Source organism: Bubalus bubalis, chromosome 24 (assembly GCF_019923935.1).
Source record: "Bubalus bubalis isolate 160015118507 breed Murrah chromosome 24, NDDB_SH_1, whole genome shotgun sequence".
In the NCBI taxonomy this organism is placed as follows: Eukaryota; Metazoa; Chordata; class Mammalia; order Artiodactyla; family Bovidae; genus Bubalus; species Bubalus bubalis.
The window spans coordinates 435192-461904 of NC_059180.1; the positions used below are offsets into that span (position 1 = coordinate 435192).

At 53.6% G+C, this 26713-nt stretch overlaps 1 protein-coding gene across 12 annotated transcripts in view; it reads left to right on the top strand.

The window, feature by feature from the left end:
* The window catches only part of SUN1 (Sad1 and UNC84 domain containing 1), a 45444-nt gene that overhangs the window by 12210 nt on the left and 6521 nt on the right, over positions 1–26713 (top strand). The window contains exons 2-18 of one of the 12 annotated variants that reach the window (XM_044936083.2): positions 1914–2010; positions 4776–4925; positions 6374–6558; positions 8567–8593; positions 8701–8877; positions 15279–15362; positions 15547–15702; positions 16789–16887; positions 17400–17493; positions 18356–18414; positions 18557–18702; positions 19442–19618; positions 20300–20386; positions 21425–21468; positions 22968–23103; positions 24787–25041; positions 25583–25667. In XM_044936083.2, the coding sequence (XP_044792018.1) occupies positions 1934–2010; positions 4776–4925; positions 6374–6558; positions 8567–8593; positions 8701–8877; positions 15279–15362; positions 15547–15702; positions 16789–16887; positions 17400–17493; positions 18356–18414; positions 18557–18702; positions 19442–19618; positions 20300–20386; positions 21425–21468; positions 22968–23103; positions 24787–25041; positions 25583–25667 (2038 nt within the window). In that variant the 5' untranslated portion in view covers positions 1914–1933. Of the gene's footprint in view, positions 1–1913; positions 2011–4775; positions 4926–6373; positions 6559–8538; positions 8594–8700; positions 8878–15278; positions 15363–15546; positions 15703–16788; positions 16888–17399; positions 17494–18355; positions 18415–18556; positions 18703–19441; positions 19619–20299; positions 20387–21424; positions 21469–22967; positions 23104–24786; positions 25042–25582; positions 25668–26713 lie in introns of those variants that run through there. The other 11 variants (XM_044936084.2, XM_044936085.2, XM_044936086.2 and 8 more) reach the window with 11 other exon arrangements.

A 26713-nucleotide genomic window follows, 5' to 3' on the forward strand; every position in this document is an offset into this window, starting at 1 on the left:
GTGGCCTTGCCTGGAGCGCTGCCTCCGCTCTCGAAGCTTCCTGAGTATGAGGAGCTGTTGCAGGCGGCCAGTCAGCTCGTGGCAAAGCTCAGGTCAGAGCCCAGACCCGTCGGAGTCCAGCCGTGGTCTCAGCCGGGCACTCTGATGTCTGCACATCATCGTCATGATACTTCAGTGCTGCTTGGCTTTCGGCCACCTGCCACTCAGCCGTTTATAACTTTGCAAATGACTTTGTGTGAACCGATCCAAATACTCAGTCCTCTAGGATACGTTGATTACCAGTTGTAGAGACGTTGGTCAAAATCAGCTGCAGCGGGGCTTCCTTGGTGGCTCTGTGGTGGAGACACCACCTGCCAATGCAGGAAACACAGGTTCAACCCCGTATCCAGGCACCGAGGAGCAGCCATGTCCATGTGCCTCAGCCGCTGGGCCTGGGTGCCCGAGGCCCTGCTCCAGGCACAGCGGGAGAAGCCGCTGCGCGAGAAGCCTGTGCCAGCTGCAGCGAGCGCAGCCCCTGCCCCCGCAGCTGGAGGGAGCCTTGCGGCAGCAGAGGCAGCACAGCCGCAAAGAAAGAAAATAGTGCTTATAAAGGCACAGGACTGGGAATGAGGGAACAAAACTGTCATTAAAACAAAAGCAGCAGTGGCAACAGCTTTGACATGGGGTGGTACTGAGGGAGTGGGACACAGCGAAGTGAAAGGCCTCTTGGGGAGGGAAGCCGGGGCTGGGAGCAGCCGCCCTGCTGGTGCTCCTCTGGTTGCCGGGTAAGCTGCCGCTCCCGGATCTCCGGCAGAGCCATTGTTACCCTCCGCTGGGTGTGGCCCCGCCTGCGGAACCGCGCCCAACCTGAGCTCGCGCAGGGAGGCACGGGCAGGTGCTGAACACGTGGGCTCAGCGGCACTTACCGCTCTTGCAGCGGGAGCTCCAGGTGTCTATTAATAGAGTGAATTGTCCTTGTCTGGCGCGTGTGCTGCCTGGGCGGATGAGCCAGGTCCCCAGTAGGAGCACAGGGCAGTGTCGAAATTAGTAGGCACGGTGACAGTCTTAACATGTAAACAGTGGTGTTTGTTTCTATGGGAACGTAGTTTTTAAACGTCTTCCGGGATTGTTTAAAAGAATATGGGGTGAATTTAAATACTTTTGGCTTAGTTTATAGAAATCAGTCATTTATGCGTGATTGTTTTCTGTCCAGGTTTATTTTCCTTGGTTTTTGAGCAGCAGATTAAGATTCATGTTACTCCTGTGAGGGTGTGGTAGTGTTTTTTTTTTTCTGAAGTGTGTATTTTTAGCCAGAGGAAACTTTGAGTCATTTCAAAGAAATCTAAATGACACCCTTGAAAACAATATGTTCAAAACTTCTTAATTTAAAAATAATCTTTGTTTTTCTTTGGGGAAAAATAAAAGCGTAACCAGAGCTTGTAGCTTCTCTCTTACTCAGCCTGCAGCCTTCTGATTCTGAGGCGCTTGTATAATTAAACCTGACTTTGGAGGAGTGCACGGGGCGATCTTGACCAAGGAGCGACAGTCAGTGCTGCTTTATGTAATAACGACGGAAATTTATTCCCAAGGCGTGAGAGCGTTTTGACACCTTCACGAATTTAAAAAATATGCTCTGAAGAGGGTTCTGAGCTACTCTCTGTATTCTCTTCATTTTCAGTCGGTCGGTCTAGGATTTCCCCCTTTGCTTTTGTAGATTTATCATTTTAGGGAACTCAGTCTGACAACTAACTACACTGTGGACTTGGAGCTCTGAGAAAACTTGTCTCCTTTGCTTAAAAGGAAACAACCAACCCTGCTCTCACTTCTCACGGGCCTGTTGGATCCAGTGCTGGCCACAGCGCTTCAGTCCGTTGGCCCGGGGCTCCCGTGTGCCCAGCCTCTAACAGCCTCGTTGCTTTTCCCACTCTCTGCAGTATGCGTTGAGACCGTGAACATGGACTTTTCTCGGCTCCACACGTACACTCCTCCCCAGTGTGTGCCTGAGAACACTGGCTACACGTATGCACTCAGGTGAGCTGCACGTGTGCGTGGTCTTGAATGCCGTGGGGTTGTTGTGGCTTTTATAGTACTTGGACCCAGCTGCTTTGTGTTGAAAGTGAAAATGTCTATGAACTTTATGTTATGCTCTGGTTTTACAAAACTGCTAAACTGACATGGAAACTAGGAGGGTTTTTTTTGAAAACCAAACGTTTCTGGTGACTCAGTGATTTGTCACTGCGAATGACTGTTTTAGCCTCCACCCAGGTGGCTGTGGTCTCAAGAGCACATCTGTGTGGTTATGTTGGGGTTTGTGATTTATGTTGATGGCTGAGCAGTTTAAAGGTAACAGAAGTAACCTGGAAAGTGATTTGCCTTTGAGAGGAGGCACCCTGAGCAGAGTCTTGGTGAAGCCTCGGTTTCTGGAGCACGGCTTCTGGCAGATGCAGTGCTGGGTCTCCTGCTTTTATTTGTATTGTGATTTCGTGCTGCGACTGGAAGTCTGAGTCTTAAGAGGTCTTGACTGGCTCTTTGCCTTTCTGGTTTACCAGGTAGAAAGGACGGTTGAGATGAAACTTAAGTATGGTAAAGTTATGGGCCAGTGGCAAAGGGAAGATGTTCCTAGGTTGGTGAGGCTTTGATTAGCAGGCAGAAACCCTTTGTAGCCCGGCAAGATGCTCAGAGCACACGAGGGGGATGCTGCTGTCAGCTTCATCATGGCTTGTTTCCTAAAAATTAACAATGGGATGGAAACTTAAAATTGGAAGATATTTTAAGAAGCATACTTCTTAGCAGCATTAGTCAAACCTGATAGTTAATGATTTGAGTTTTTAGTCACAAGTTTAGATCGTGTCATGCTTTTCCATAGTAACGTACTGTTTTTATGGAAAGTCCATAGTATTTTAGAACAAAATGAGTGGGCGAACTCAAGTAAAGCTCTTCCTTATTCTGTATTTGTGGAGCATAAAAATAATTCTTGGTAATTTATTTTTAATTTTTATAACTCATTTAATTTTGTTTTTATAGTCGTTTATCTGTGTTCATGGTCCGTTTTTAAGCATCCCTTTCCCTGGAGCTCCCCCTCAGGAGAGCAGCACTGTTTCAGTCAGGGCACTGTAGCGGGGCCGTGGGCTGGGTGAGGACTGGAGTGGGAAAGGCAGGTGAGCTGAGGTGTGTTGGGAGGTGGGGCTCTTGGGGGGGCGGGTATCAGCAAAGGGGTTCCACCCGGAGGGGTGGGACCAGGTTTGTGCGGGTCTTGAGAATGGGGACGGTGCTCTGCAGAGCCTGGCAGACATTCAGCTGAGACTTCATGGGGGCAGGTCTCGGGCAGTGCTGGGCAGGGTGTGAGGTTTGGGAGGGAGCACTGGAGGCCTTGTGGTTGATGGGAGGAAGGGGACGAGGGAGGGGCAAGGGTGACTTCGCAGCCTGGGAGGGCACAGGAGGAGCACCTGCGAGAGGACCAGTTCATGGGAGGGTGTGTGAGACTCAGGCTCAAGAGCTCAATGGGCGGCAGGCACCATCTGGCCCTCAGCCAGCCCAGATGGAAACCCCAGTGCCCCGGGGGTCAAGGCCCACATCTCGGAAGAGGAAGTTGATGGAGGGGTGTTGGTCCACATCTACATGGTGAATTCTGATTTGAAATAATTACAGTTTTCATTTAAGAAAATTATGTAATTTTGGAAGAAAAGTAATAACTATATTTTGTATTAAAATTATTTTTCGGATCAGGGATCCAACCATGTTTCCTGCATTGGCAGGCAAATTCTTTACCACTGAGCCACCAGGGGCGCTTCTGGAAATATTTTTATAATACAAAGTAAATTGCAGAAATATAAAGTCCATTTACTTTACTCAGATGCTCCCAGATGTCCACACCCTTGGCCCTGGGGTCTGCTGTCTTGACTAGGCCTGTTCTGCTGCCTTCTGGACATGCCCCCAGGTGTCCCCAGAGTCTCCACCTCTTGCAGATTAACCACTGGGCCTGCCCAGGACCTCCAGGGAGCAGGTCCCCCTCTAGCTTCCAGGAGGCCTTTGTTTGCAGCCGGGCCCAAGTTCATGCAGCCCCACCCTGTGCCTTGGGCTGCGATTGACTTTTCCCTGGCTTTGCTGTGGCCTCTTCCTCACCTTCCTCCTTCCTGCTGGGGTGTGAGCTCACCTCCTGGAGGTGTGGAGTCCTGACTGTCCTGCCCAGCAGCTGGACTGTCTGTAGGGCCCCCGCCCCCACGGGGCCCTGAGCAGGTTCTCCACTCCTGTTTCCGATCTGGGAAGCTTGCTGACAGCGCAGAAGGACCTGTGCTTTGGTTTAAGGTGATTCCATGGAAGTGGGTTTTCTTTGTACCGTTCGTCTCTTGGACCTAACGGTGAGTTAGAAGCAAAGTGGCGCTGGTGGCTCCTCGCTGGCTTTTCCTTTCCTCCTGTTTGATTATTCAGCAGCTTCCTGGGCTCCCTGTCTCATTATCTGCATTATCAGGCAGGGTCTGCTGTTAACAGTAAAGGTTGTAGTCTTCTGACAGGGTTGAGTTCATGGCCCATGGCGGGGTGCCGGTGACCAGCGCGTCTCTCGCACTTCGCAGAGCTGGCCCTAGACCTGAACCCCAGGCAGGGGCTGCGGTCAGAGCCCATGGAGGGCGTGTCAGCTGTGGGCCGAGTTGGTCCCAGCTTGCTTTTGCTTTGTAGGAAAGGCTTCACATCCTAATGGCTGTGTTTAAGAATTCACACCAGCTTGCACATTCTGCTAGTTTGTTTTCAAAGTGGGGCTGTAATCGGTGTTTATCTCTGACGAGGTCTTTTCCTTCTAGTTCAAGTTATTCTTCTGATGCTCTGGATTTCGAGACTGAACACAAGTTGGATCCTGTATTTGATTCTCCGAGAATGTCCCGCCGCAGCCTGCGCCTGGTCACCACAGCCCGCGCGGCCGGGGACAGCCCCGCTGGGGACAGCGCGGCCAGGTGAGCGAGACGGGGGCCGGTGCTCCGTGCTCTGGCCTGCAGACCCTCGCTGCTGGCGGTTTACCGCTGCGTGTGCACACAGGTGCTCACGTGGCTGCAGCTGGGCCAGGGACAAGGCTATGCGGGTTGTCTGGCGTTGATCTAGATGGCGAGGACACCCCTGCTTGCGGGCAGTGTTCCCCCTCGTCCGCGTGCGGGCTTCCCAGTGGGGAGGGGGCCTGCCGCCCGTCACGCGGCCCTGCGGCGTCTGTGTCGTCGGCGCTTTCAGTCTGTCTGTAAACTGTGTGGACCGACAGGCACACGCCTGAGTTTGGATGTTTACCTTGTTGACTTGATTTCGGAAGGCTCCACACGCCTGTCGCTTATTTGTGCGCAAGGAGTGTGCGATCCCTGTGCCGTTTAGAGATGAACGAAAGCAGCAGCTCTGCTGTGGCGTTGCTCGTGTTAGAGCGATGGGTGGGGCTGCTGACTGAGAGGACTGGCCTCTGGGCTGACGGCAGGGCTGGGCAGGCGTGGGCATCTGTGGCACTACCTCCCCGTCCACAGAACACACTCGCACACCCTGCCCCCTGCGGCCACGCGGGGCTCACACTGGTGTGCCTGTGGGCACCCTGGTTCTGACAATCTGCTGCTCTGTCCCCGGGACTCCAGGACCAGGTTTCCTGGGGTGTGTGCTCGGGGGGCCTTCCTGTCTCTGCTCCGTCCCTGGAGTGCAGGGGAGGGAGCTTGTCTTCATGGGCTTCCTGTCCATCGTCGCAGTGAGTCCAGTGCAGAAAGGATGTGGTGACAGCCTCTCCTCGGTGCGCTGGACGCGACTCCATCTTTACTGCGACTGAGAAACTGCAGGATGTCCCTGTGGTGCCGGGACTTGTTTTTCAAGTTTGAACCCCTTTTGGGTCATGAAGTAAAAGTCACCCAGTGGTGTCCGACTCTTTGAGAGCCCATGGACTATAGAGTTCATGGAATGCTCCAGGCCAGAACACTGCAGTGGGTAGCCTTCCCTTCTCCAGGGGATCTTCCCAACCCTGGGATCGAACCCAGGTCTCCCACATTACAGACGGATTCTTTACCAGCAAAACCACAAGGGAAGCCCGAGAATACTGGAGTGGGTAGCCTTTCCCTCCTCCAGGGGATCTTCCAGACCCAAAAATCAAACTGGGGTCTCCTGCATTGCAGGAAGATTCTTTACCAACTGAGCTATCAGGGGTCATGGGCTCCCAAGTAATCTGAAAACTACCTGTGCATAGAATTTTCAAAGGAGTTATTGGAGCCCAGCTTAGTTCCTTTTTTAGATTAATAGGTGTCTTACTATATAGCAGGAAGGATGTAAGAGAATGTTACTTTAACAACACTTCATTGTCAGGCAAAGATTTTGTGTTGGTAAAACGCAATCATTTGTATTTGCCAGACAGAGTTTGTAGACTTGTTCCTCACTGTTTCTTTCTTAGACTAACCAAACAGCGCAGCAGCTCACACAGGTCGGCATTTAGTATCCACCACAGCTCAAGGAAGGTCCTGTCCTCGGCTGTCAGCCATAGCGGCTCGGGCACCGTGCAGGCCGCGGCCTGTCTGCGGCCTCCCGTGCTGGATGAGTCTCTGATCCGTGAGCAGACCAAAGTGGACCACTTCTGGGGTGAGTTGTCTCTGGTGATGTCTCCGGTTGTCCTGAGAAGAAGGGGTGTTGTGGCCAGTTTGTCGCTTTGCCCCTTCCTGGTGGGGGCAGCCCAGGGAACGTTTGAGGCCTTCCTCTGAATCAGATTGGAAACGCCAGGAAACCACCTCCCTTGGCCAAGCGCGTGTCCTGCTGCAGAAGGTGGCGTGGAGGGCTCGGGCCAGGCTCATGACCATCTGATGCGGGGCTTCTATGCGGTGTTGGCGCACAGTCACTGGTAAACTCCGCAGTGTGGCTTCAGGTTCTGGGCCGCGGTTTCTGACTCCTCGGAAAGCACCTGGTGAAGACAGACCGACTCCAGAGACGATGTGGCTGTGACCTGATCCCCTGAGTGGTAGCGGCGCGCTCCGTCCTCGCTGCAGAGGACGCGACGGCCGCAGGGCCCGTGGCTTTGGGGGGCCGAGAGCTGCAGTGTCTCCTTGACGTTCAGGCTGCCCCTTTGAGGAGATGTGGAGATCAGATCGGCTCTAGAAATAGCGTGTGCTGGTCTGGGGAGGCCTGGCGCTCATGTTGGTTTTGTTTTGCCCACCAGCGGAGCAGCGCCTGGGCAGCAGAGGGGCGAGTGCACTGGTGCTACGGTTCCTGCCTGCTCCTCCACTCACAGGGGTGTGTGACTGTGAGATGGGGGGGCGTGACTGTGAGACGGGGGGGTGTGACTGAGATGGGGGCGTGTGAGCATGTGAGACGGGGGGGGTGTGACTGTGAGACGGGGGGGCCTGACTGTGAGACGGGGGGGGGCCTGACTGTGAGACGGGGGGGGGCGTGACTGTGAGACGGGGGGGCCTGACTGTGAGACGGGGGGGGCGTGACTGTGAGACGGGGGGGGTGTGACTGTGAGACGGGGGGGCCTGACTGTGAGACGGGGGGGCCTGACTGTGAGACAGGGGCGTGTGAGCATGTGAGACGGGGGGGGGTGTGACTGTGAGACGGGGGGGGCCTGACTGTGAGACGGGGGCGTGTGAGCATGTGAGACGGGGGGGGGTGTGACTGTGACACGGGCGTATGAGCATGTGAGACAGGGGGGCGTGACTGTGAGACGGGGGTGTGTGAGCATGTGAGACGGGGGGGTGTGACTGAGACGGGGGCGTGTGAACATGTGAGACGGGAGGGTGTGACTGTGAGACGGGGGCGTGACTGTGAGACGGGGGCGTGTGAGCATGTGAGACGGGGGCGTGTGAGCATGTGAGACGGGGGGTGTGACTGAGACGGCGTGTGAGCATGTGAGACGGGGGGGTGTGACTGAGACGGGGGCGTGTGAGCATGTGAGACGGGGGGGGCATGACTGTGAGACAGGGGCGTGTGAGTGTGTGAGACGGGGGGGGGGTGTGGGCATGTGAGCATGTGAGATGGGGGGGTGTGAGCATGTGAGACGGGAGTGTGTGACTGTGAGATGGGGTGTGAGCATGTGAGACAAGGGTATGTGACTGTGAGATGGGTGTTTTGAGCATATGAGATGAGGGGTGTGTGACTGTGTGAAATGGGGTGTGTGTGAGTGTAACACGGAGGGTGTGTGAGCATGTGAGATGGGTGTGTGAGTGTGTGTGCGATGAGGGGGTGTGTTCACGTGTGTGTGAGATGGGAGGGTGGTATGTGTGAGATGGTGTGAGTGTGTGTGAGAGATGGGGGTGTGTGTGTGTGAAATATGTGTGTGAGGGGGTGTGTCAGTGTGTGTGAGATGGCGGTGGTGTGTGTGTAGGGGCTGTGAGTGTGTAAGACGAGGGAGGGGTGTGTAAGCGTGTGAGACAGAGTGTGTGTAGGCATTTTCCCCAGAGATGCACTTTCCTGGAATGGAAAGCAGACGTCTGCAGGTACCTAGAGGGATCTGCATTAATTGTAGGTCTTGTAGGAAGTCGGTCTTGACCAGGCCATAGAGCTCGTTTATGAACCATTGTAACCTTTACTTTTGCTTGTGTGCATTTTGTCCTGTTTTGATCATTTTAGCTCAACAGCAAAAAAATGTGTTTTTTAGGTCTTGACGATGACGGAGATCTTAAAGGTAATTATTTTATTCCTTTTCTTCCCCACATTTCTCAAGGTGGAGGTTTTAGTTAGGTGTCTTCAGATTGTAACAAGCAGGTTCCATCTCTTTTTTGCAAACTCCAGGTGGGATTAAAGCCGCCATTCAGGGAAACGGCGAGGTGGCCGCAGAGGCGGCCGGGAGCAACGGCTACACATGCAGCGAGTGCAGCCTCCTCGCCGCGCGCAAGGGCGCACTCACCGCCTGCTCTGCAGCCCATGGCCCGGCCTCTAGGATCTACTCCAGGGACAGGCATCAGAAACGTAAGTCTTGCTCTTTTAAAAGTGAGGGAAAGAGTTCATGTCCAAATACTAGCTATTTCATTTTCTTCTTATCAGCCTTGTCTTAAGGCCTCATGGTCTGCACTGTTTTACCATAGACTGGAGCTCAAAGTTATCCTTTAAGAGATGCACCAATGAGCTCTGTTCCTCCTCCTCCTCTCCCAGCCTGCGTTTGATGTGGTGAGTCTTGTACCTAGGAGTGTCTGAGAGTCTGTCCATTTGAACTTCAGAGTAAGCAGGAGAAACCCTGTTCCGAATGGACCTGCAGGGCTGTGCGGTCCTTGCAGACGCACTCTTCCTTCCTAAGGGCCACAGGCTCCAGGTGCCTCAGGAGGCGGTGGGCCGCAGGCCGTCTCTGGTCTCTGTGGGTCACCGTCCTGACCGCGGGGACAGCCCACCAGAGCATGGGAGTGCTAGGTGGCACGTGGCACACCAGCCTTTTTGGGAGGGCAGCAAGCATGGCAGAGGGTCTTACGGGGCAACTGCTGACTGGCAAGGGGAGGCCCTTGGGCCCCCGTGTGCCTGCTTGATCGATTCTGATCAGTACCTGGCCAGAGAGAGTCAGCGTCTTCCAGGTCCCCACAGAGAACACAGCTACAGAGGCTCCTCTGGGAGCTGCCTGGTCGAGGTGCCCCTCCAGCGGCTTCACAGCCGCTCTGATTGCTCTTTGCCTTCAGGTGTGGGAGGCTGGGAGCCCTTGACTTGAAACATGCGTTGCCTTGTTTCCAACCCCTTGGTTCCATGTCTGTGTGATCTGAGCGCTGGTCTGCTTAGCAGGGCTGGGGGACACGCCGTGCAGGCGGACAGGGTCGGGAGGGGACAGTGCTGGGGGCCGGGCGGCGCCCCTGTGCTGGTCTCGCCATGAAGGAGGAAGGCCCCAGGCCGACTCTCAGTTCCATTTCTGCACCTTATCCTGTGGCTGGGCGCTCTGTTTTGCCATTTGCTGTGTTCCTGCCCTCGTCAGGGCTGCCAGAACAGTGGGAACGCTGTGAGGGGAAAGGCAGGGAATTGGTCCCGGGGTCGTGTGTGGGTGCCGCGGAGACCCGCGTCCCGCGCTCTCACGCTGCCCAGGGCTCTGCACCGTGACCTCCCCAGCCCTCAGAGCAGCCCCCCGGGACGGCTGTGCCCCTTGTCGTGGTCGATCTTAGCATCATCACCCCCATCATACAGACCAGGAAACAGGTTCACCCAGCTTCAGACGCCTGCCGGCGAGCGACAGAACCTGGACCTGGCCCCTGAGCCTCTGGTCCTCTGGGAGCTCCCTTGGGGCTGGGGCCCGGGCCTCACACTTGATGTGCCGCATGTCAGGCATTGAGGCTGCATTTGAAGCTCGCCGTTGCTGTGTGGAGTCCACCGCCCTCGTTAGGGTGAAAGTCGCCCCACATGCTGCCCTCGGCATCGCCTGTCTGTGGTCCTGTCTGACGCTCGCCCTTGGCTGCGTCTCTGTTGCTGGCAGCCAGCCACTTGTCCTGACAGCTGGGGACGGTGGCCTGAGCCCCCTGCGCCGGAGGTGGGGTCTTCAGAGGGAGCTTCTGGATACTCACCCCACTTCCTGCTTAAGTCGGTCTTGAGCATTTTGGGGAGAAAACCAGTTACGGATACTTGGGGCTTCTGTTCTTACTGTGCTCCTTGTTTTCCATCATAGCAGTGCTCTGTAGAGCCAGTGCCAACTTAACTACCTTTGAAAAAAATTTGTTCCTAATTATTTGAGTGAAACATGTATCAAAGAACTTTTGAAAACTTGAGAGGTGTGCAAGGAAGAAAATTAGCATAACTTGTAACTTGTACCCAGAGGCCCTTCTCTCTGTTGTGTGGTTTAGGTCACACTGTGTGGAATCTGTTATATGAGCATATTTACTCAAAATATGTGTAATAATCATAAGTTAACCCCACCCCAACAGTTTCTTTTTTTTTCTTACATTCTCATTGGGAAATCTTTAAGTAGCGCAGATAAGTTCAGTCCCCTCCCTGTTCCTCCACCGTCCCTGCCTGGTGTCCCTTCTGGAGGGACCTTCACCCTCACCCTGAATCTCCTGCTGTTTTAAGGAGGTGAAAGTCACATAGATCAGATCAAATCAGTCACTCAGTCATGTCCGACTCTTTGTGACCCCATGAATGCAGCACGCCAGGCCTCCCTGTCCATCACCAACTCCCAGAGTTCACTCAGACTCACGTCCATCGGGTCAGTGATGCCATCCAGCCATCTCATCTTCTGTCATCCCCTTCTCCTCTTGCCCCCAATCCCTCCAGCATCAGAGTCTTTTCCAAGGAGTCAACTCTTCGCATGAGGTGGCCAAAGTACTGGAGTTTCAGCTTTAGCATCATCCCTTCCAAAGAAATCCCAGGGCTGATCTCCTTCAGAATGGACTGGTTGGATCTCCTTGCAGTCCAAGGGACTCTCAAGAGTCTTCTCCAACACCACAGTTCAAAAGCATCAATTCTTCGGCGCTCAGGCTTCTTCACAAATCCCTTATAATTATACAGTGGAAGGAGAAATAGATTTAAGGGCCTAGATCTGCTAGATAGAGTGCCTGATGAGCTATGGAATGAGGTTCGTGACATTGTACAGGAGACAGGGTTCAAGACCATCCCCATGGAAAAGAGATGCAAAAAAGCAAAATGGCTGTCTGGGGAGGCCTTACAAATAGCTGTGAAAAGAAGAGAAGCGAAAAGCAAAGGAGAAAAGGAAAGATATAAACATCTGAATGCAGAGTTCCAAAGAATAGCAAGAAGAGATAAGAAAGCCTTCTTTAGTGATCAATGCAAAGAAATAGAGGAAAACAACAGAATGGGAAAGACTAGAGATCTCTTCAAGAAAATCAGAGATACCAAAGGAACATTTCATGCAAAGATGGGCTCCATAAAGGACAGAAATGGTATGGATCTAACAGAAGCAGAAGATATTAAGAAGAGATGGCAAGAATACACAGAAGAACTGTACAAAAAGATCTTCACGACCCAGATAATCACGATGGTGTAATCACTGACCTAGAGCCAGACATCCTGGAATGTGCAGTCAAGTGGGCCTTAGAAAGCATCACTACGAACAAAGCTAGTGGAGGTGATGGAATTCCAGTGGAGCTCTTCCAAATCCTGAAAGATGATGCTCTGAAAGTGCTGCACTCAATATGCCAGCACAATTGAAAAACTCAGCAGTGGCTACAGGACTGGAAAAGGTCAGTTTTCATTCCGATCCCAAAGAAAGGCAATGCCAAAGAATGCTCAAACTACCGCACAATTGCACTCATTTCACACGCTAGTAAAGTAATGCTCAAAATTCTCCAAGCCAGGCTTCAGCAATATGTGAACCGTGAACTTCCTGATGTTCAAGCTGGTTTTAGAAAAGGCAGAGGAACCAGAGATCAAATTGCCAACATCCGCTGGATCATGGAAAAAGCAAGAAAGTCACATAACATGAACGTAACTGTCTACCATTTTGGAGTATCATTTCAGCGTGTGTAACTGCCTAAATTTCGCTTTCATGTTCCTGCGGAGACATGGAGTGGTTTTGTCTTTGCTTCCAGTAGGTGGTTTTGGAGGCTGTTCCATTTTAAACGGTAGCTGCCGTGAACTTAGATTCTTTTTGATGCCTAATGTTGCATTTATGGTTGTATCGGAATTTGTTTAGCTGGCGTGGAGGTGGACATTCAGGCTTTGCTGTTTGTACACTTCTACAAAGTGTGTTTTCTTTGGGTGTGCGTGAGTTCGTGCACAAGTCTTCAGGGTAGGCAGGCCCAAAGCAGCACAGCTGTGTTACACGCCGTGCGTCTTGCCTGAGCCGTGCAGTTTCTGAGTCTGAAACATGATTTAGGTTGAGTGCATTGTAGAAAAACTATGATTTTCTGGGCTACATCAAAAAGGCCTTAAAAGCCTTGCACATGCTTTCCTTGGACATTGAACAGAGCAGGATGCTAAGACTCGCGCACATGAGCAGATTCAGTTCTGCCGTGAGGATCAGTGTCTGTGGGAGAAGCCTGTGGTGTTGGAGACGTGGAGATAGGCTCCGCCAGGACTCATTCCTGTGCGCCTGCTGCCCCTCAGGCCTGCCTGGCCCCCGGGCTGACCCCACAGGAGGACTCAGGGAACTGAAATCTGAAAACAGAGGCTTCTGTGTTCTTTCTCTTGCCTAAGGTGATGCGTCTGTTCTCTAATAGCAGGTGTAAACCTAGGAAAGAAGGATGGATGGATGGATGGATGAAAAGTCATTCCTTTGAAAATTTATCGGTTGTCTCAGTTGCTTTGAGCAGCACTTTGTTTCTTGAACCAGGCCTAGTCTTTAGAGAAGGAAGGACAGAATGGCTGTGCTTCTGGGAGAGGGGCAGGTGACTTCAAGGTCGGAGGGCTGTGACCCCGAGCAGCTGAGGTTGAAGTGGATGGTGTGGCTCGGCCTCTGCAGAGCAGCTGAGATGCTGCTGGCCGGCTTTGAGGAGCAGCAGCTCTGACTGAGCCTGTCCTCTGCAGAGACCGCAGGCAGCAGTCAGATGTACTTAGAAACTGTTGCAGCTGCCAGCTTCTGAATCATCGTCATCGCCGCTGAAGACAGGTTGTGTATAGTGTCAGTTCAGATAGATTGTTCCCATTGACCTCCCAGCAGACTGACCAGGACTGCTCTCCCGCATGGCCAGCTGAGGGTCCCATTCATGTTTCTCGCCAAGTAGGAGTCTTTTATTTTTGTTCTTTTAAATGTTGCCAATTGATGAATGAAAAATGGATTTTGGTATTTTTGATTGTCAGTGAAACAGGCCATGGATTAACCTGCTCATTAATTTTTTTTCTATTTTTACCAATCTCTGTATAAAGTTTACACTGTGGTGTCAAACACAGAGGCATGTGACTGCAGGAACACAAAGCTGACCTGACGGGGGTTTCTGGTCCCAGTTTTTTTTTTTTTTTTTTTGGTTCAGATTTCCATTGCACAAGTAGCCTACTGCTTTACTCAGGCCCTGTGGGGAGAGGATTGGAGCTCTGACCTTATTTCTTCTAAATCACTCACGCTCAGATCCCTCCAGTCCCCGTGGCTTCATGCGTGTGCCCTGGCCTCATAGAGCCGAGTGGGGTTGCACAGATGGGGCTGCTTCTCCGTGCTCCCGGCCGGCCCATCTCCAGGCCGCCCTGTGGTTGTCACGGGGCAGGAACGAGCCTCATTCTTCACCTGCCACTCAGTGAAGAAACTTTTTTAGTGATAGAAATTTCTAGCCACTGTGACTTGTAGACACCGCCCTGCATGACGTAGGTTACGGGGGCTGCAGTGTCTGTCCTGATGTGCTAGGTGCTGTGGAAAGGAAGCCACGGACAGGCAGGCATCCTCGACCAGGCACCCGTAGTTCACGGAACCTCAGTGTCAGCAGCAGGGTCTCGTCCCCTGCTGCATGAGCTGTAGGAGCGCCTGTGAGGGGCTGCTCCTCTCCGAGGGGCTTCTTGTGGCTGCTAGTACAGTGGGTTTGCTGGGCCAGAGGGCGGGGCAGACACCGTTTGCTGGCTTCTGAAGGCGGCGGTGTTCTCAGCGCCCGTGTTCACGGCAGCTGGCCGTGGAGAGACACGCGTGGCGCTGCCAGTGCCCTCGGGGACGGCTGGTTTGCGGCTCTGCCGAGCAGGGGCCCACTTAAAAGCGGGTTCCAGGGAATGCCCTGGCTGTCCAGTGGTTAAGACCGCGAGTCTTCACTGCCCAGGTTGAGCTCCTGGTTGGGGAACTAAGATCCCACAAGCTGCATGGCATGGCCAAAAAAAAGGTGGGTCCCTCCTTAGCTGAAGTGTGTCGCCCCGCCCTGCCGGAAGAGTGACCGCTCACGGCCTCTCAGCAGGCTGCACCCCGGCTGCGGGGATGGCGTCTGCTCGTTGGCCGCGCACACCGCGGCGTCCTGTGCCTCCTTCTTGGTGCAGCTTTTCCAAGTGGTTTTAATGAAGCTCAATCATGCATCAGAAAGTTAGAAATTGAAAAGTTGTGAATCAAAAAGCTATGAGTCAGAAAGCCATAAATCAAAAGGTATTTAAATAATTTTTTCCACCAAATCGAGTGCTTTCAAGGTGGAGAAAACACTCCTCCCCACGCGACGCTTCGCTCACGCCCTCCCCTTGACCTGTGCGGCCTTTCTCTCGGTTGCTTTCAGCCTTGCTCTGCACCTCTCTCTCTCTGCGGTTCTGGGTGTTTCCTGGATGTCGATCAGCATTTGAACAGTAAATAAAAAGTTAATACGCTCATCTTTTTATTCTTATGACCTTTTTAAAGTAAAAAAATTACTCGAATAGTATTTAAAATGATGTTTCAAGAGTGACCGAAGCAGGCCCACCGTGTGTGCTAGCGGGCGTGTCCGGGCAGGCGGCCCCCCTGCCCCTCGGCGCCCTGCAGAGCCCGTCCGGCTCAGCCCCTCTCGCCTGTGTTGCAGCTCATTCCAGTCACTGTGGGAGGATGGACGCGCGCGCGCGCCTGGCTGAGGACGGCCACCTCCGTGTGAACGGGGCGTCGCTGTGTAAGTATGGGGGCCGTGGGGGCCGCGGCCCTCAGGCCGGGAGCCGGCGGCACTGGCGGCGCTGGCTGGGACTTTCGTGAATTCAGTTTCCTGCTCGTTCCAAACGGCCGTTGCTGCGCACCGTTGAGATCGACAGGGTGTGTATGTCCATCTGTCCGATTAACTGCGTGTCCCACCCCTGCAGGCGACGACTGTAAGGGGAGGAAGCGCCTGGAAATGCACGTCAGCACCCACTCGCAGCGCTCGCGGCCAGGAGGGCTGGCAGGGACCCTGGGGCTCGCCCTGTCCCGCGCAGGTTGTCTGGCGCTTTTGCCTTATAGCTCTGACATCTCTGTCGTGAGTTAGTGTCACGGGTGCTCCTTGTTTACTGTTTCTTTGTGCTTGAAATGCAAGGCCTCAGTGAGACTGACAGAGTGGTAACTTTGGTTTAAATATGGAGACTCTCATTCTTGAAAAGCTTCTCTGCAAGTGTATCTAGTGTAAATGAAGCGTGTGGAGAGGAGCACATTCGAGGTGAACTGAGCGGCTGAGAAGAGGCCGGGCCCTGGGTGCACGCTGTCGTCGCCCGGGACTCGGGGCCGGGCCGGAGCCTGTGCGGCCCGCACGGCAGAGACGGCCGTGCTTCCAGCTCGTGCCTGCCAGCCTCTTGGCAGAGGGGCGCTAGTCTTTAAAAAGCTGAACTTCACAAATTTTTGTCTCTCATTGTTAATTAATAAACATAAAGTTATAGATTAAAAAAAAAGATAAGCCTCTAACACCGTGTGTCTTTACACATCAGCTGAGTTGGAATCACTTAACATTTTCGGGAGTCAACACACAAATGCTGTGTGAGTGTTTAACTTCCATGGTTACCCTTAAAAACGGGAACAGTTGATTTCACAAGCAGCTTCCTGCCTTAGATACGGTGTGACTTTGGGCATAAAGTTTGTTGTGTTTTGTTCTGTCACCCAGTGGGGATGCTGGTTTGATTCCAGGATATTCTTCACCAGTGTGGGAAGATTTTCATTCTGGTGTCTGAGTAGCCATTGTCTCACCCAGAGCCTATTAGCTGCTGGCGCGCGTGGCGTTTACTTCCTTTACCTGACTGCAGTGTCTTTCTGGTACACGCTCTGCCTGCAGCCACTGCACACATGTGCAGGGCAGCTGCCAGCCAGCCCCTGCAGGCTTATGAGAAACCTCTGCGTTTTACGTCCTACGTGTCCGTAGGCAGAAGTGAGTGAAAACTGTTGCGACCCAGAGCAGGGATCTCATAAGTTAGTGTCAGCGTCTTGCTTGGACCTAAGCCAGCCAGTGGCCGTTCTCAGGGGAGGCTGTGGGCTCTGACGTGCGGGTGCGGGTGTGGTGCAGACGGGCGCTGTCCGCTGCTGCCCCGGGACCGGGGCTGGTGTCTGAAGGCGCCCCTCCTGCCTCGTCCTCTCCGGCACAGGTCAGCTCGCGGGGCAGGCGCTGCGCAGGGCCGGAGCCGCAGGATGGCATGTGTCCCGGATGCTGCTGTCGGTGCTCTGCTTGGCCACGGCCGCCCCAGGTGCTTACTTTGGCCTTCCGTGTTAGCACTTCTTGGCTTTTGGCGGCTAAGCACCTGCAATAAACTGTTTACCTAGCCAATAAACATTTCGTTCTCGCTTTCCATGCTTTTGTCCTTCGTGTAGCGTGTTCTGCCATCTGTTAGAAATGCTCCCAGTCCTGTGATTTTAGCTGCATGGGCATTCTTTGTTTCTCGGAGTTCGGGGTTCTGTGTGAGTCCAGCTGCTTGCTTCTGCTGTACTTGCGAGTGCATGGACTTCGTGTTCCCTTTTGTGTCTTGTGTACGGCATGTTGCTTTGTGGCTTATTTATGTTCCTGTTTGAGTTACGGGTATTTCTGCTGTGGTGACTAAGCATCATCCTATATACTTCATCCCTGACTTCATCTTGATAGACTTTCAAGTGTCTGTTAACACATTTCCTGTGGTTCTGGCCTATCTTCACAAAACTGGTCCTTTAGGGATTTGCTCTCCCTAAAAACTCTCCACAGGACCTTTGGTGTTTTCTCTTCTAGGGAAGGCAGCGTCTGAAGTGTTCTGGTGGCTCGGGATTGGATGGTACCAGTTTGTGACTTTGATCTCTTGGCTGAATGTGTTTCTTCTTACAAGGTAAGGAAGCCAATGCCATGTCAGCTGGGTGTTTTAAAGAGCTGATTTTGTGCTGATTTCATGATCTCATTTGACTTAACCATTTTATATTTTGTAAAGTGCTTTCATATTCTTAAATGATTGTTCAAGCCACTCCTGTGCAAAGGGAAAGGCAGGTGTTGTCAAGGAGACCGGTGTGCGGAGGTTGAGCAGCGCGTCCTGGAGCACACGGCTGGGAGGGTGCTCAGGGCTAGGCCCAGGCCCCTGGCTCCCTCTCTGGTGCACTCGCCCTGGCACCAGGGTGCCCCTGTGGGCCAGTGCCTGCGGCCCCTGAGTGCCCTCCTGTGCACCCAGCCCAGCGTATTGGCAGTTAATGACCTGTTGGCTTGTTCACGTGGGCCCTGAGGACAGCCCTGCGTGGGCAGGTTCTCTTGTAGCATCTGCTGACCTTGTGCGTAAAGCTAGCTGCACTTCTTGGCCTGTGGACTTCCCATTTAAAATGAGAGCTGCTGCTGCTAAGTCACTTCAGTCATGTCCGACTCTGTGCGACCCCATAGACGGCAGCCCACCAGGCTTCCCCATCCCTGGGATTCTCCAGGCAAGAACACTGGAGTGGGTTGCCATTTCCTTCTCCAATGCGTGCAAGTGAAAAGTGAAAGTGAAGTCGCTCAGTCGTGTCTGACTCTGGCGACTCCATGGACTGCAGCCGACCAGGCTCCTCAATCCATGGGATTTTCCAGGCACGAGTACTGGAGTGGGGTGCCATTTGCCTTCTCCAAAATGAGAGCAGGGGATGTGCTTTGTATAAAATTACCTAGCGAGGGCAGACAGGATGGTGAGCCCTGCTTTTCACTTTTCCCAAGTTACATCTTTTCATTCCTAGGTGCCTTCGAAATATTTGCAAGTTTTTAATCTTGCTCATTCCACTGTTACTTTTACTAGGTAAGTACAATTTAACTTTGTTACCTTACATGACGAGTATGTACACATGCACATGTATGTGAATTAGTGAAAAAACAGAGCATTTAAATGTCTGCCATTTGAAGAACAGCGTGTGCACAGGGTGCTTTTTCTCTGCTTTGAGCTGCAGGTGTTTCGTTGTGGGGCCAGGGTGACATCTTTTCACTCCTGCCTGTGTTAAACTGGACCCACAGCCACAGAGTGCAGAGAGTGGATGACCACGGGACCACGGTCACACCTGCTGCCTCCCACCCCAACCAGCCTCTGCAGGTAATCAGTCAGGAGACCCGCTTCCCTGGCATTGCCAGTCTGTTCTCCCAAGCGAGTTTCTGCATTCCTTGTAAACGACAGGGCAGTTCAGCTGGGCTCCTTCCCTGTTCTGAAACGCTTCGAGTAATGCATACAGGCACACCTCAAGTACTGTGTTAGCTCCAGTATCACACGGGTTTTCTGGTTTCCTGGTGCACATGAAAGTCGTGTTTACCTTATGGTACTTTACATGTACGATGGCATTACGTTTGAAAAAATAACGTACAGACCTTAACTGAAAATACTTAACTGTTAACAAACGTTAACTGTCGTCTAAGCCTTTAATGAATCATATAATGTTTTTGCTGGTGGAGAGTTTGAAATATTTTGAGAATTACCCAAGTGTGATACAGACCCAGGGGAGCACGGGCTCCTCTGTGTCGTTAGGAAGGTGCATGGACAGAACCTTGGCTTGTGAAAGTGCAGTGCTTGTGGGGTTCTGTATTTCAGTGCATCTCATCATTCAGCTCATTTTCACTTAAAAAAAGAGTTCTCAGTACTTTGGAAAAATGTAGAAAGCATAAAGCAGAAAATAAAAACCACCCATAGGCTGCCACGTAAAGGAGCTCACTAAAGAGGAACATGTTTCTGTCTTTTCCTTCGGGCTGTGTGAGTTGTCGTTGACGTTTCCTGTAGCGCTCTGCTTGCTGTCTGGACTTGTCCTGTCTTTTTGTCCCCTTTGGAACCTCTTCCTCTGCAGGTTGGCGACGAGGCCTTGCGCTGGCATCGGATGAGTGAGGTGGAGAGGCAGGTGGCCGCGTTGTCGGGGCAGTGCCACAGGCACGATGAGGAGCTGGGGCAGCTGCTGGCTTTGCTCCAGAAGCTGCAGGCTCGGGTGGACCGGGCGCACGGCAGCAGTGAAGGGGCGTCACCCCTGGTGAGGAGTGTGGGGCGGGGGGCAGCGTCTCAAGGGGGCTGGTGCTGGTGGGCTCCCGGGCTCCACAGTGACACCAGGGGGTTCTCAGGCACAGGGAGCATGTGGACCCTGCGGTGGGGTGCTGCAGGGAGGGCAGTGGGTCCTTGACCTGCCGTGGCCGGTGCTGTGGCGCTCCTGCCACTCCCGAGGAGAAGCCCCGTCTGAGGACAGGGTGGGGCAGGTGGAGAGGCCTGTGGGTGTCGCCCAGGATGGGGTGCAGGCTGCAGCTGGACACATGGCTGTCCCTGGCCTGCATTTTATTTCATGAGTGGATTGAACACAGTTGCACGAAACTTTACTATCACGGAACTGAAAATTTGCTCAAAGCTGTTACTTAAAATATCTCAAGATCATGAGATAGTTAAGAGCAGCTACTAGTCCTTCTGAAACCATGAGCTTTTATATATATATGTTTCATGTCTCATCTGTTTGGTTCTCAAAGAAAGAATTGTCAGTCCGTTTTCCTCAAAACCACCGTACGGCAGGTTTCAGATGTCTGAACTTAGACCCAGAGAGGATGTCCTCCCTGCGGGGTGCTGTGGCGGGCTGTGCTATGGAGGAACGGCATGGCCTGGCTGACAGGTTTGGGCTTATTTGCTGCTTAATTTTCTCTGCCATTTTTCATTCATTTTCCCTTTCAAGACTGACTATGTGACGCTTCACCAAGAGCATGAATTGCGCATCTCCAGCCTGGAAGATGTACTTGGAGAACTGACAGAAAGATCTGAGGTATTCATGCACTTGACCTTTCCCTTTCAGCCCCAGCAGCGCGGTTTCCTTGACGAAAGTCAGCAGTCACCGCTGTGTTCAGAGCACCCCAGCCTCTCTGAAGGTGCTGCCTTAGGGCGTCTGCTGCCGTCCTTCATGAGACCAAACAGCAGTATTTCTGCCTGCGCCCTGTGCCCTGGGTGCTTGCGGTCTTGCTCTAGTGACTCCCACGTGTGTCCAGCTCACGGGCTCCCAGCTGTCTTTTGAGGGGAAGGGTCTGAGCCAGTTGTGGGCTGGGCAGGCTCTCCTCGCCGTCCCCCACCTCCGCAGGGTGATGGTGTCTGTGGACAGGGAGAGGGGCAGCACCCTGACCCTTGTGCAGAGGGGTTTCCGGGGGAAGTCTGGTCTCTTCAGGCGTCGAGGAGGCAGAGAGAGGAGGCCTGGGGGCGCTGAATGAGGGGTGGACCTGCTGCTTCAGGGGAGACCATAGCTCTCGGGGTAGGGCTCACCACAGACAGCGTCCGAGGCAGGTGGTTTACTTTGTTCATCAATTGGAAGTTTCCATGGCCCCCGCAGGAGAACCCATGGCTATCCCACGCGCGTGTTGCTGCTGCCACGGAGCGGGGCCTCGGTCCAGTTATGACCTGTGAATGGCTGTGAACAAACCGTGTTTATGAGGCACGGTTTCGTGTGTGAAGCTGCCACCTGCTTCTCCGCGCCCTGCCTCATTTAAGGCACTCGCTGGGGCTGGCGGAGTCTGGCTTCATGGCCTGGGTACTGGTTACAAGAGCTGCTTAGTTTGAAAATCTGTCAAGCCGCTCCCAGGTGAACTGTGTGCCCCTCTGAATGGACACTGTGTGTCTTTTAAAGTCTGTTGTGAAAAGTAAAGTAAATACCCCTCACCTGCCTGCCAGCAGCCAGGGATGGGCTTTAAATTAAGGGGGAGAATCCCAGATAAATGTGTGTCTGTTCCTATTTACATGTATGTAGTCATGTATGTGACTTCCTGGAAAGTTGGCGCATAACTTGTGTATTTAAACAGTTTCTTGATCGTTTTAGGCCATCCAGAAGGAGCTAGAGCAGGCCAGGCTAAGAACAGCCAGGTAGGACATTTCACGTAATTCCTCTCCCGCCTTCTCGGCTCCTCGGTGTCCCGTGGGGCGCACCGTCTCAGCACGGGAGTGGCGGGGCTGTGTCAGCTGCAGCCGCTGTCTTCCTGGGAGGTTCTCAGGGCACCTGAGGATGGAGGAGGCTGGGGGAGGCTTGTTGCCATCCACCTCCATGCAGCACCAAAGACGCGGGGCCCTGTGTGCTCTGGGGAGCCTCCCTCCCTGGACGCGCCTTGGAGGGCCACCCCAGGCAGGGTAAGGAGCGGCCGTGGGCCGTGGGGGTGGTGGGCCTCCTGCCGGGGCCTCTGCTCGCCCCGGGGCACCGCAGTGCAGCCCTGAGCCCTGAGCCCTGCTCGGCAGCCCCTCGAGGAGACCTGCCTTCCCAGCCAGCGTGGCTGCGGCACGGCTGGGCCTCCTCTGAGCCCTGGCCTCTCGGCAGTTCCGAGGGCACCGTGTTTGGTCGTCACACCCTGCTGCTTCTCCCCTGCACATTTACGCCCTCAGCTGTGCGGTGCTTCCCTTGCCTGCGAGCCTCACAGCTGCCTGTCTTTTCACACACTTGGTTTTGTCACCCTGGCTCTCCCTGCCACTGTTACCCTTCTGTTACTCCAGTAACTCACTTGGAAGCGAACAGGTGGGGACCTCTGACCTCCAGTCTTCCTGTCTCTGGCCCCAGTGTGTCTGTGGGTCCTGTGTCGTGATTTTAGGCCTCAGGACGGTGTGAGTGGCAGACCTTTTAACTCTCCTTCAGGGCCTTCATGTGTCAAAGCCCCTCTGACCGACCGTGCAGACCCTGCAGTGTTCACCCCCGAGGGCACTCTTGTGAGATTCTCCACGCAATGGGACCTGCCTATAAACAAGAGAAATAGAACACTACCGTTTCCTAACATACAATGGCTGCATTAAAATAGGATTGTTAAAACCCCGAAACCATGTTTTTAGTTTAGTTTTCTCTCCTAGTAGCATGAAAAATTCATTCTTAACTTTATGATGATTACCAATAAATATAGCCTCATTTATGAGTTTATGAAGTCTTTCAGAATTTTAAGGAGATAGGGGTAGGTTTTACATATTAAATGGTGTATAGGAGGTGCCCACCCCCCAGTGGAGGCGAAACCACTGCTGACAGCAGTGTGTGTGTGTGTGTGTGTGTGTGTGTGTGTGTGTGTGTGTGTGGTGTGAGTGTGTGTGTGTGGTGTGAGTGTGTGTGTGTGGTGTGTGTGTGTGTGTGTGGTGTGAGTGTGTGTGTGTGTGTGAGTGTGTGGTGTGAGTGTGTGTGTGTGGTGTGAGTGTGTGTGTGGGGTGATTGTGTGTGTGGGGTGATTGTGTGTGTGGGTGTGTGTGTGCGCGCGCGCGCCAACGCTGAGGTGGGAACAGTCTCTGGGCCCTTGACTTGAACCTGCCTTGTGCTGGGGGCAGGCGGGTGTTGGCAGCCACCCTCCCTGTGACGGGGCCTGTCCCTAACGGTTCTGTCTGCCGTCCTTCCCCCACAGTGGTGCTGGCGAGGAGCAGCGCCTGCCTGCCCTGGTCGGGCGTCTGGAGCAGGAGCTGGGGCACCTGAAAGCGGACTTGTCCAGCTGGCAGCGTGGGCAGGCCGGCTGTGAGAAGGCGGAGGCCATCCGTGAGAAGGCAAGTGCCTCAGCTTTTATGTTTGTTGTGGAAAATAGAGACACTGAGTTGGTGCCTTAAGTTTTTTTAATTTCAACTTTCTTTAAAAATTTTATTTTACTATGTTTGAAGTTTTTTGAACATTTTAAATGAAATAATTAAAAAATTCAGCTCCCCTCGAATTCCCTCCATTCCGGTGACACGAGGTGTGGGTGCCAGGCCTATCTTTCCCTCCAAGGGCGCGCCTGTATGGAGGGGGCAGTTTGTCTGTCTGTCCCCAGAGCAGACGCTCGTGCCTCACATCCGTCAGGACGTTGCGTCGGGGCCGCCCATGCTCACACAGAAGCAGAAGCCCCACGCGCAGAGCTGCGGCCGGTGAGAGCAGAGGTGCAGGCTATGCTGAGCTGGGCGGGCGGGCGGGGGACAGCTCGGTGTGTGGTGCCGGGAGCCCCGAGGCTGATGAACAACCGATAAATACGTGAACAACTGTAAGTGTAACGGTGTACTGTTGCAGAGCACACGGCGGCTGCGGTAAAACAGGACTGTTAGAGCCCTGAAGCAGTATGTTTTTGGTTTAGTCAGTCACTAGACTTAGCCCTGGAGAAGGCAATGGCACCCCACTCCAGTACTCGTGCCTGGAAAATCCCATGGACGGAGGAGCCTGGTGGGCTGCAGTCCATGGGGTCGCTAGGAGTCAGACACGACTGAGCGACTTCACTTTCACGCATTGGAGAAGGAAATGGCAACCCACTCCAGTGTTCTTGCCTGGAGAATCCCAGGGACAGGGGAGCCTGTTGGGCTGCCGTCTATGGGGTCACACAGAGTCGGACACGACTGAAGTGACTTAGCGTAGCGTAGCATAGACTCAGCCCACCCTGGCAGGCGACCCGTCTCCCTGAGTGGGTTTGCAGGTTGCATGAACACCTGCTCCTCGGTCCTCAGGTTGGTGGGGTTGTGACCGTCCCTGCAGGGGGCCTGGGGGACAGGGGCCTGCAGCCTCCTGGGGGAAGGCCCTGAGACGGTCATGGGTCACAGAGACTTTGTTTTGAAGACAAGCAGCCCCGCTCTTGGAACCCGGGTGCAGAGGTGAAAGAGCCCACCCTGGGGCCACGGACACGCGAGCAGCGTTGTGACGTTAGTGCTGAAGTGCCCTGAGGTGGGGTGGCGGCTGACACGTGTGGTAGAACATTCCAGAGTGCGCAGATGGGGAGGTCGCTGGCTGGCGGCATCACAGGAGCTGTGCTTTCCCATGTGCTGCTGCCCTGAGCTCGTTCTCTGTGGAGCCTGAAGAGGAGCACGTGCACGCCGTGGTGTCTGTGTAGAAACACTGCACCAGGATGCTTCCTCCCTGCGTAAAGTCACGTCTGCAGTTGTGTATGGGACTGTTAGCTTCTCAGACTGAATTTGAAGACAGGGGCCCTATTGTCTCTGCACCTCACCTGGGGCGGGGCCCCCTCCAGCCCCCTCTTTGGGCACCCAGGGCACCCAGACTTGCTTACCTCTGTCCCTGCTCCTTGAATGTATCCCAGCATCTTTGGAGGGTTTCTTAAATCTTATATGAAAGGGAAGAACTGTGTCGCGTTTCTGTCATGGGTTTTGGTCAGCTGTGTGGTCTTTCCCGGTATCTAAGGTGATTGAGTGAAGAGTTGAAAAGATTCATCTAAAACAATAGATTCACATGATACTCACCAATGATGTTTCTAGGTGGATGTCCAGATCAGAGAGACTCTCAGACTCATATTCTCTGGGGATGAGCACGATTCTTCTGTCGACTGGCTGCTCCAGAAGCTGTCTGCTCAGTTTGTGAGCAAGGATGATGTGCAGGTTTTGCTACGAGATTTAGAGCTGCAGATCCTGAGGAACATCACGCACCACATTTCTGTGACAAGACAGATGCCGACCTCCGAAACTATAGTGTCTGCTGTGAGCGGAGCAGGCATTTCGGGAATAACAGAAGCGGTGAGTGGACGAGGAATGTTTAAGTCACATGGTGATGAAGCTGCCCGTGTAGGTATTAAGCTAGCAGATGCTGACGTTTTGTTGCCTGGGCATGGTCCCTTAAGGGTGTGACGATGGTGTGGAAAGTGCTCAACTCCAAGCGGGTGTGGGGGGCAGGTTTCCTGTTGTCAGACTACTTCTTTGAAGTGTTACGCTTTACATTTTATTAATCTTTTTGTCCCAAAGATTTTGTCTACCTGGGTGGCCACATACCTTCTGGAATTACACAGAAATTTCCCATAGTGCAGTCCCAGTTACCGTCTCTGATGCTGTCCCTTGCTTGTCCATTTTTTATGGCACCAGGGGTTCTGGCTCTGAGCCTTTTGTGCCGTGTCTGAGCCTGGGTGTCTGGCTTTGGCCCTCTCGCCAAGGTCCCCGCGGTCACAAGCAGGACTCAAGTCTGGCGTTGCTGAGGCGCCCCACATAGAGCTCACTGAAAGTCTGTCTCTGTCACTAACGTGCGAGTCTTGTCTCTGCTCCTGTGGGCGCCGCCTCTGCCCAGCAAGCACGGGTCATCGTGAACAACGCCCTGAAGCTGTACTCCCAGGACAAGACGGGCATGGTGGACTTCGCCCTGGAGTCTGGGGGTGAGTGCCTGATTCCTCGGTCAAGAGCAGGGGCAGGGGTGTGGGAGAGCGCGCGACGGCCTGAGGGGGAGCGTCACTCCAGGCGCAGCCCTGGGGTCTGCTGGAGACGGGCCAGCTCCCCCGGAGCGCGGGCTGTGGGGGTGCGCGGCCAGATGACACGCGGCAGCAGAACCCCAGAACTACTGATTCTTCACTTACAGTCTTATGTGTTGTAAAGTGTGTGGGTTTTTTAAAGAATAGAAGTCCACTGACTGTAGAGTATTTTTCAAACTGTATCCCGGGGCAGTAGTGCCCCCTGTCAGCCACGTGCAGGCCTGTGGGGGGCGTCAGGGACACAGCAGTGAATTGGACAGTCCTTGCCCCCCAGAACCTCCTCTCCAGGGGGAGACAGATGACAGAAGAATGGCCATTACCATGCCAGAAGCCACAGCTGGTGGGTAGAAAGTACGGGCACTGTTCCGGCTTCTCAGGAAGGCCTGTCGGAGGTGCTGCGTGGACGTGGCCCCGGGCCAGGTGCGCTGGAAGGGCCAGCCTGTGGTTCAGCGAGGCGGCGAGCCCATGGACCTTTGTCGCCAGCCCTCGGTGACCTCCAGGACAGCACCCGGAGTCACATGGGACGCGTGTGAAAACGGGAGTGGCGTCACGTCAGTTCAGGGAGCGTTTGGCAGCAGACACGTTGGAGAAAAATCTTGGTTTTCTGAACGTTTAGGGTCTCTCGGAGGAAGAGAGGTTCTTGGCACGCGCCAGTAACCATGTGAGCACCTGCGGGAGGGCTGAGGGCAGCTGGCAGGGCGCTGGCGGGGCCGGGGGCCTCCCCTCACTCACCCTTGTGGGCTGTTGCTCCTGCCGGAGGCGTCCAAAAGCTGCTTGCTGTGCGGCTGGTGTTTAGAATGACTGTTTTAGAATATTTTAAGTGATTGTAGTTTTGTGTTCTGAAATTCAGTGGTTTCTGAGGAAACTTTGACAACTGAGACATCACATGATTTTTACCAGTTCGATGGGACCAATAGTTGCCATGTTTTCTTAGAGGTGTAAGTGCTCACAGG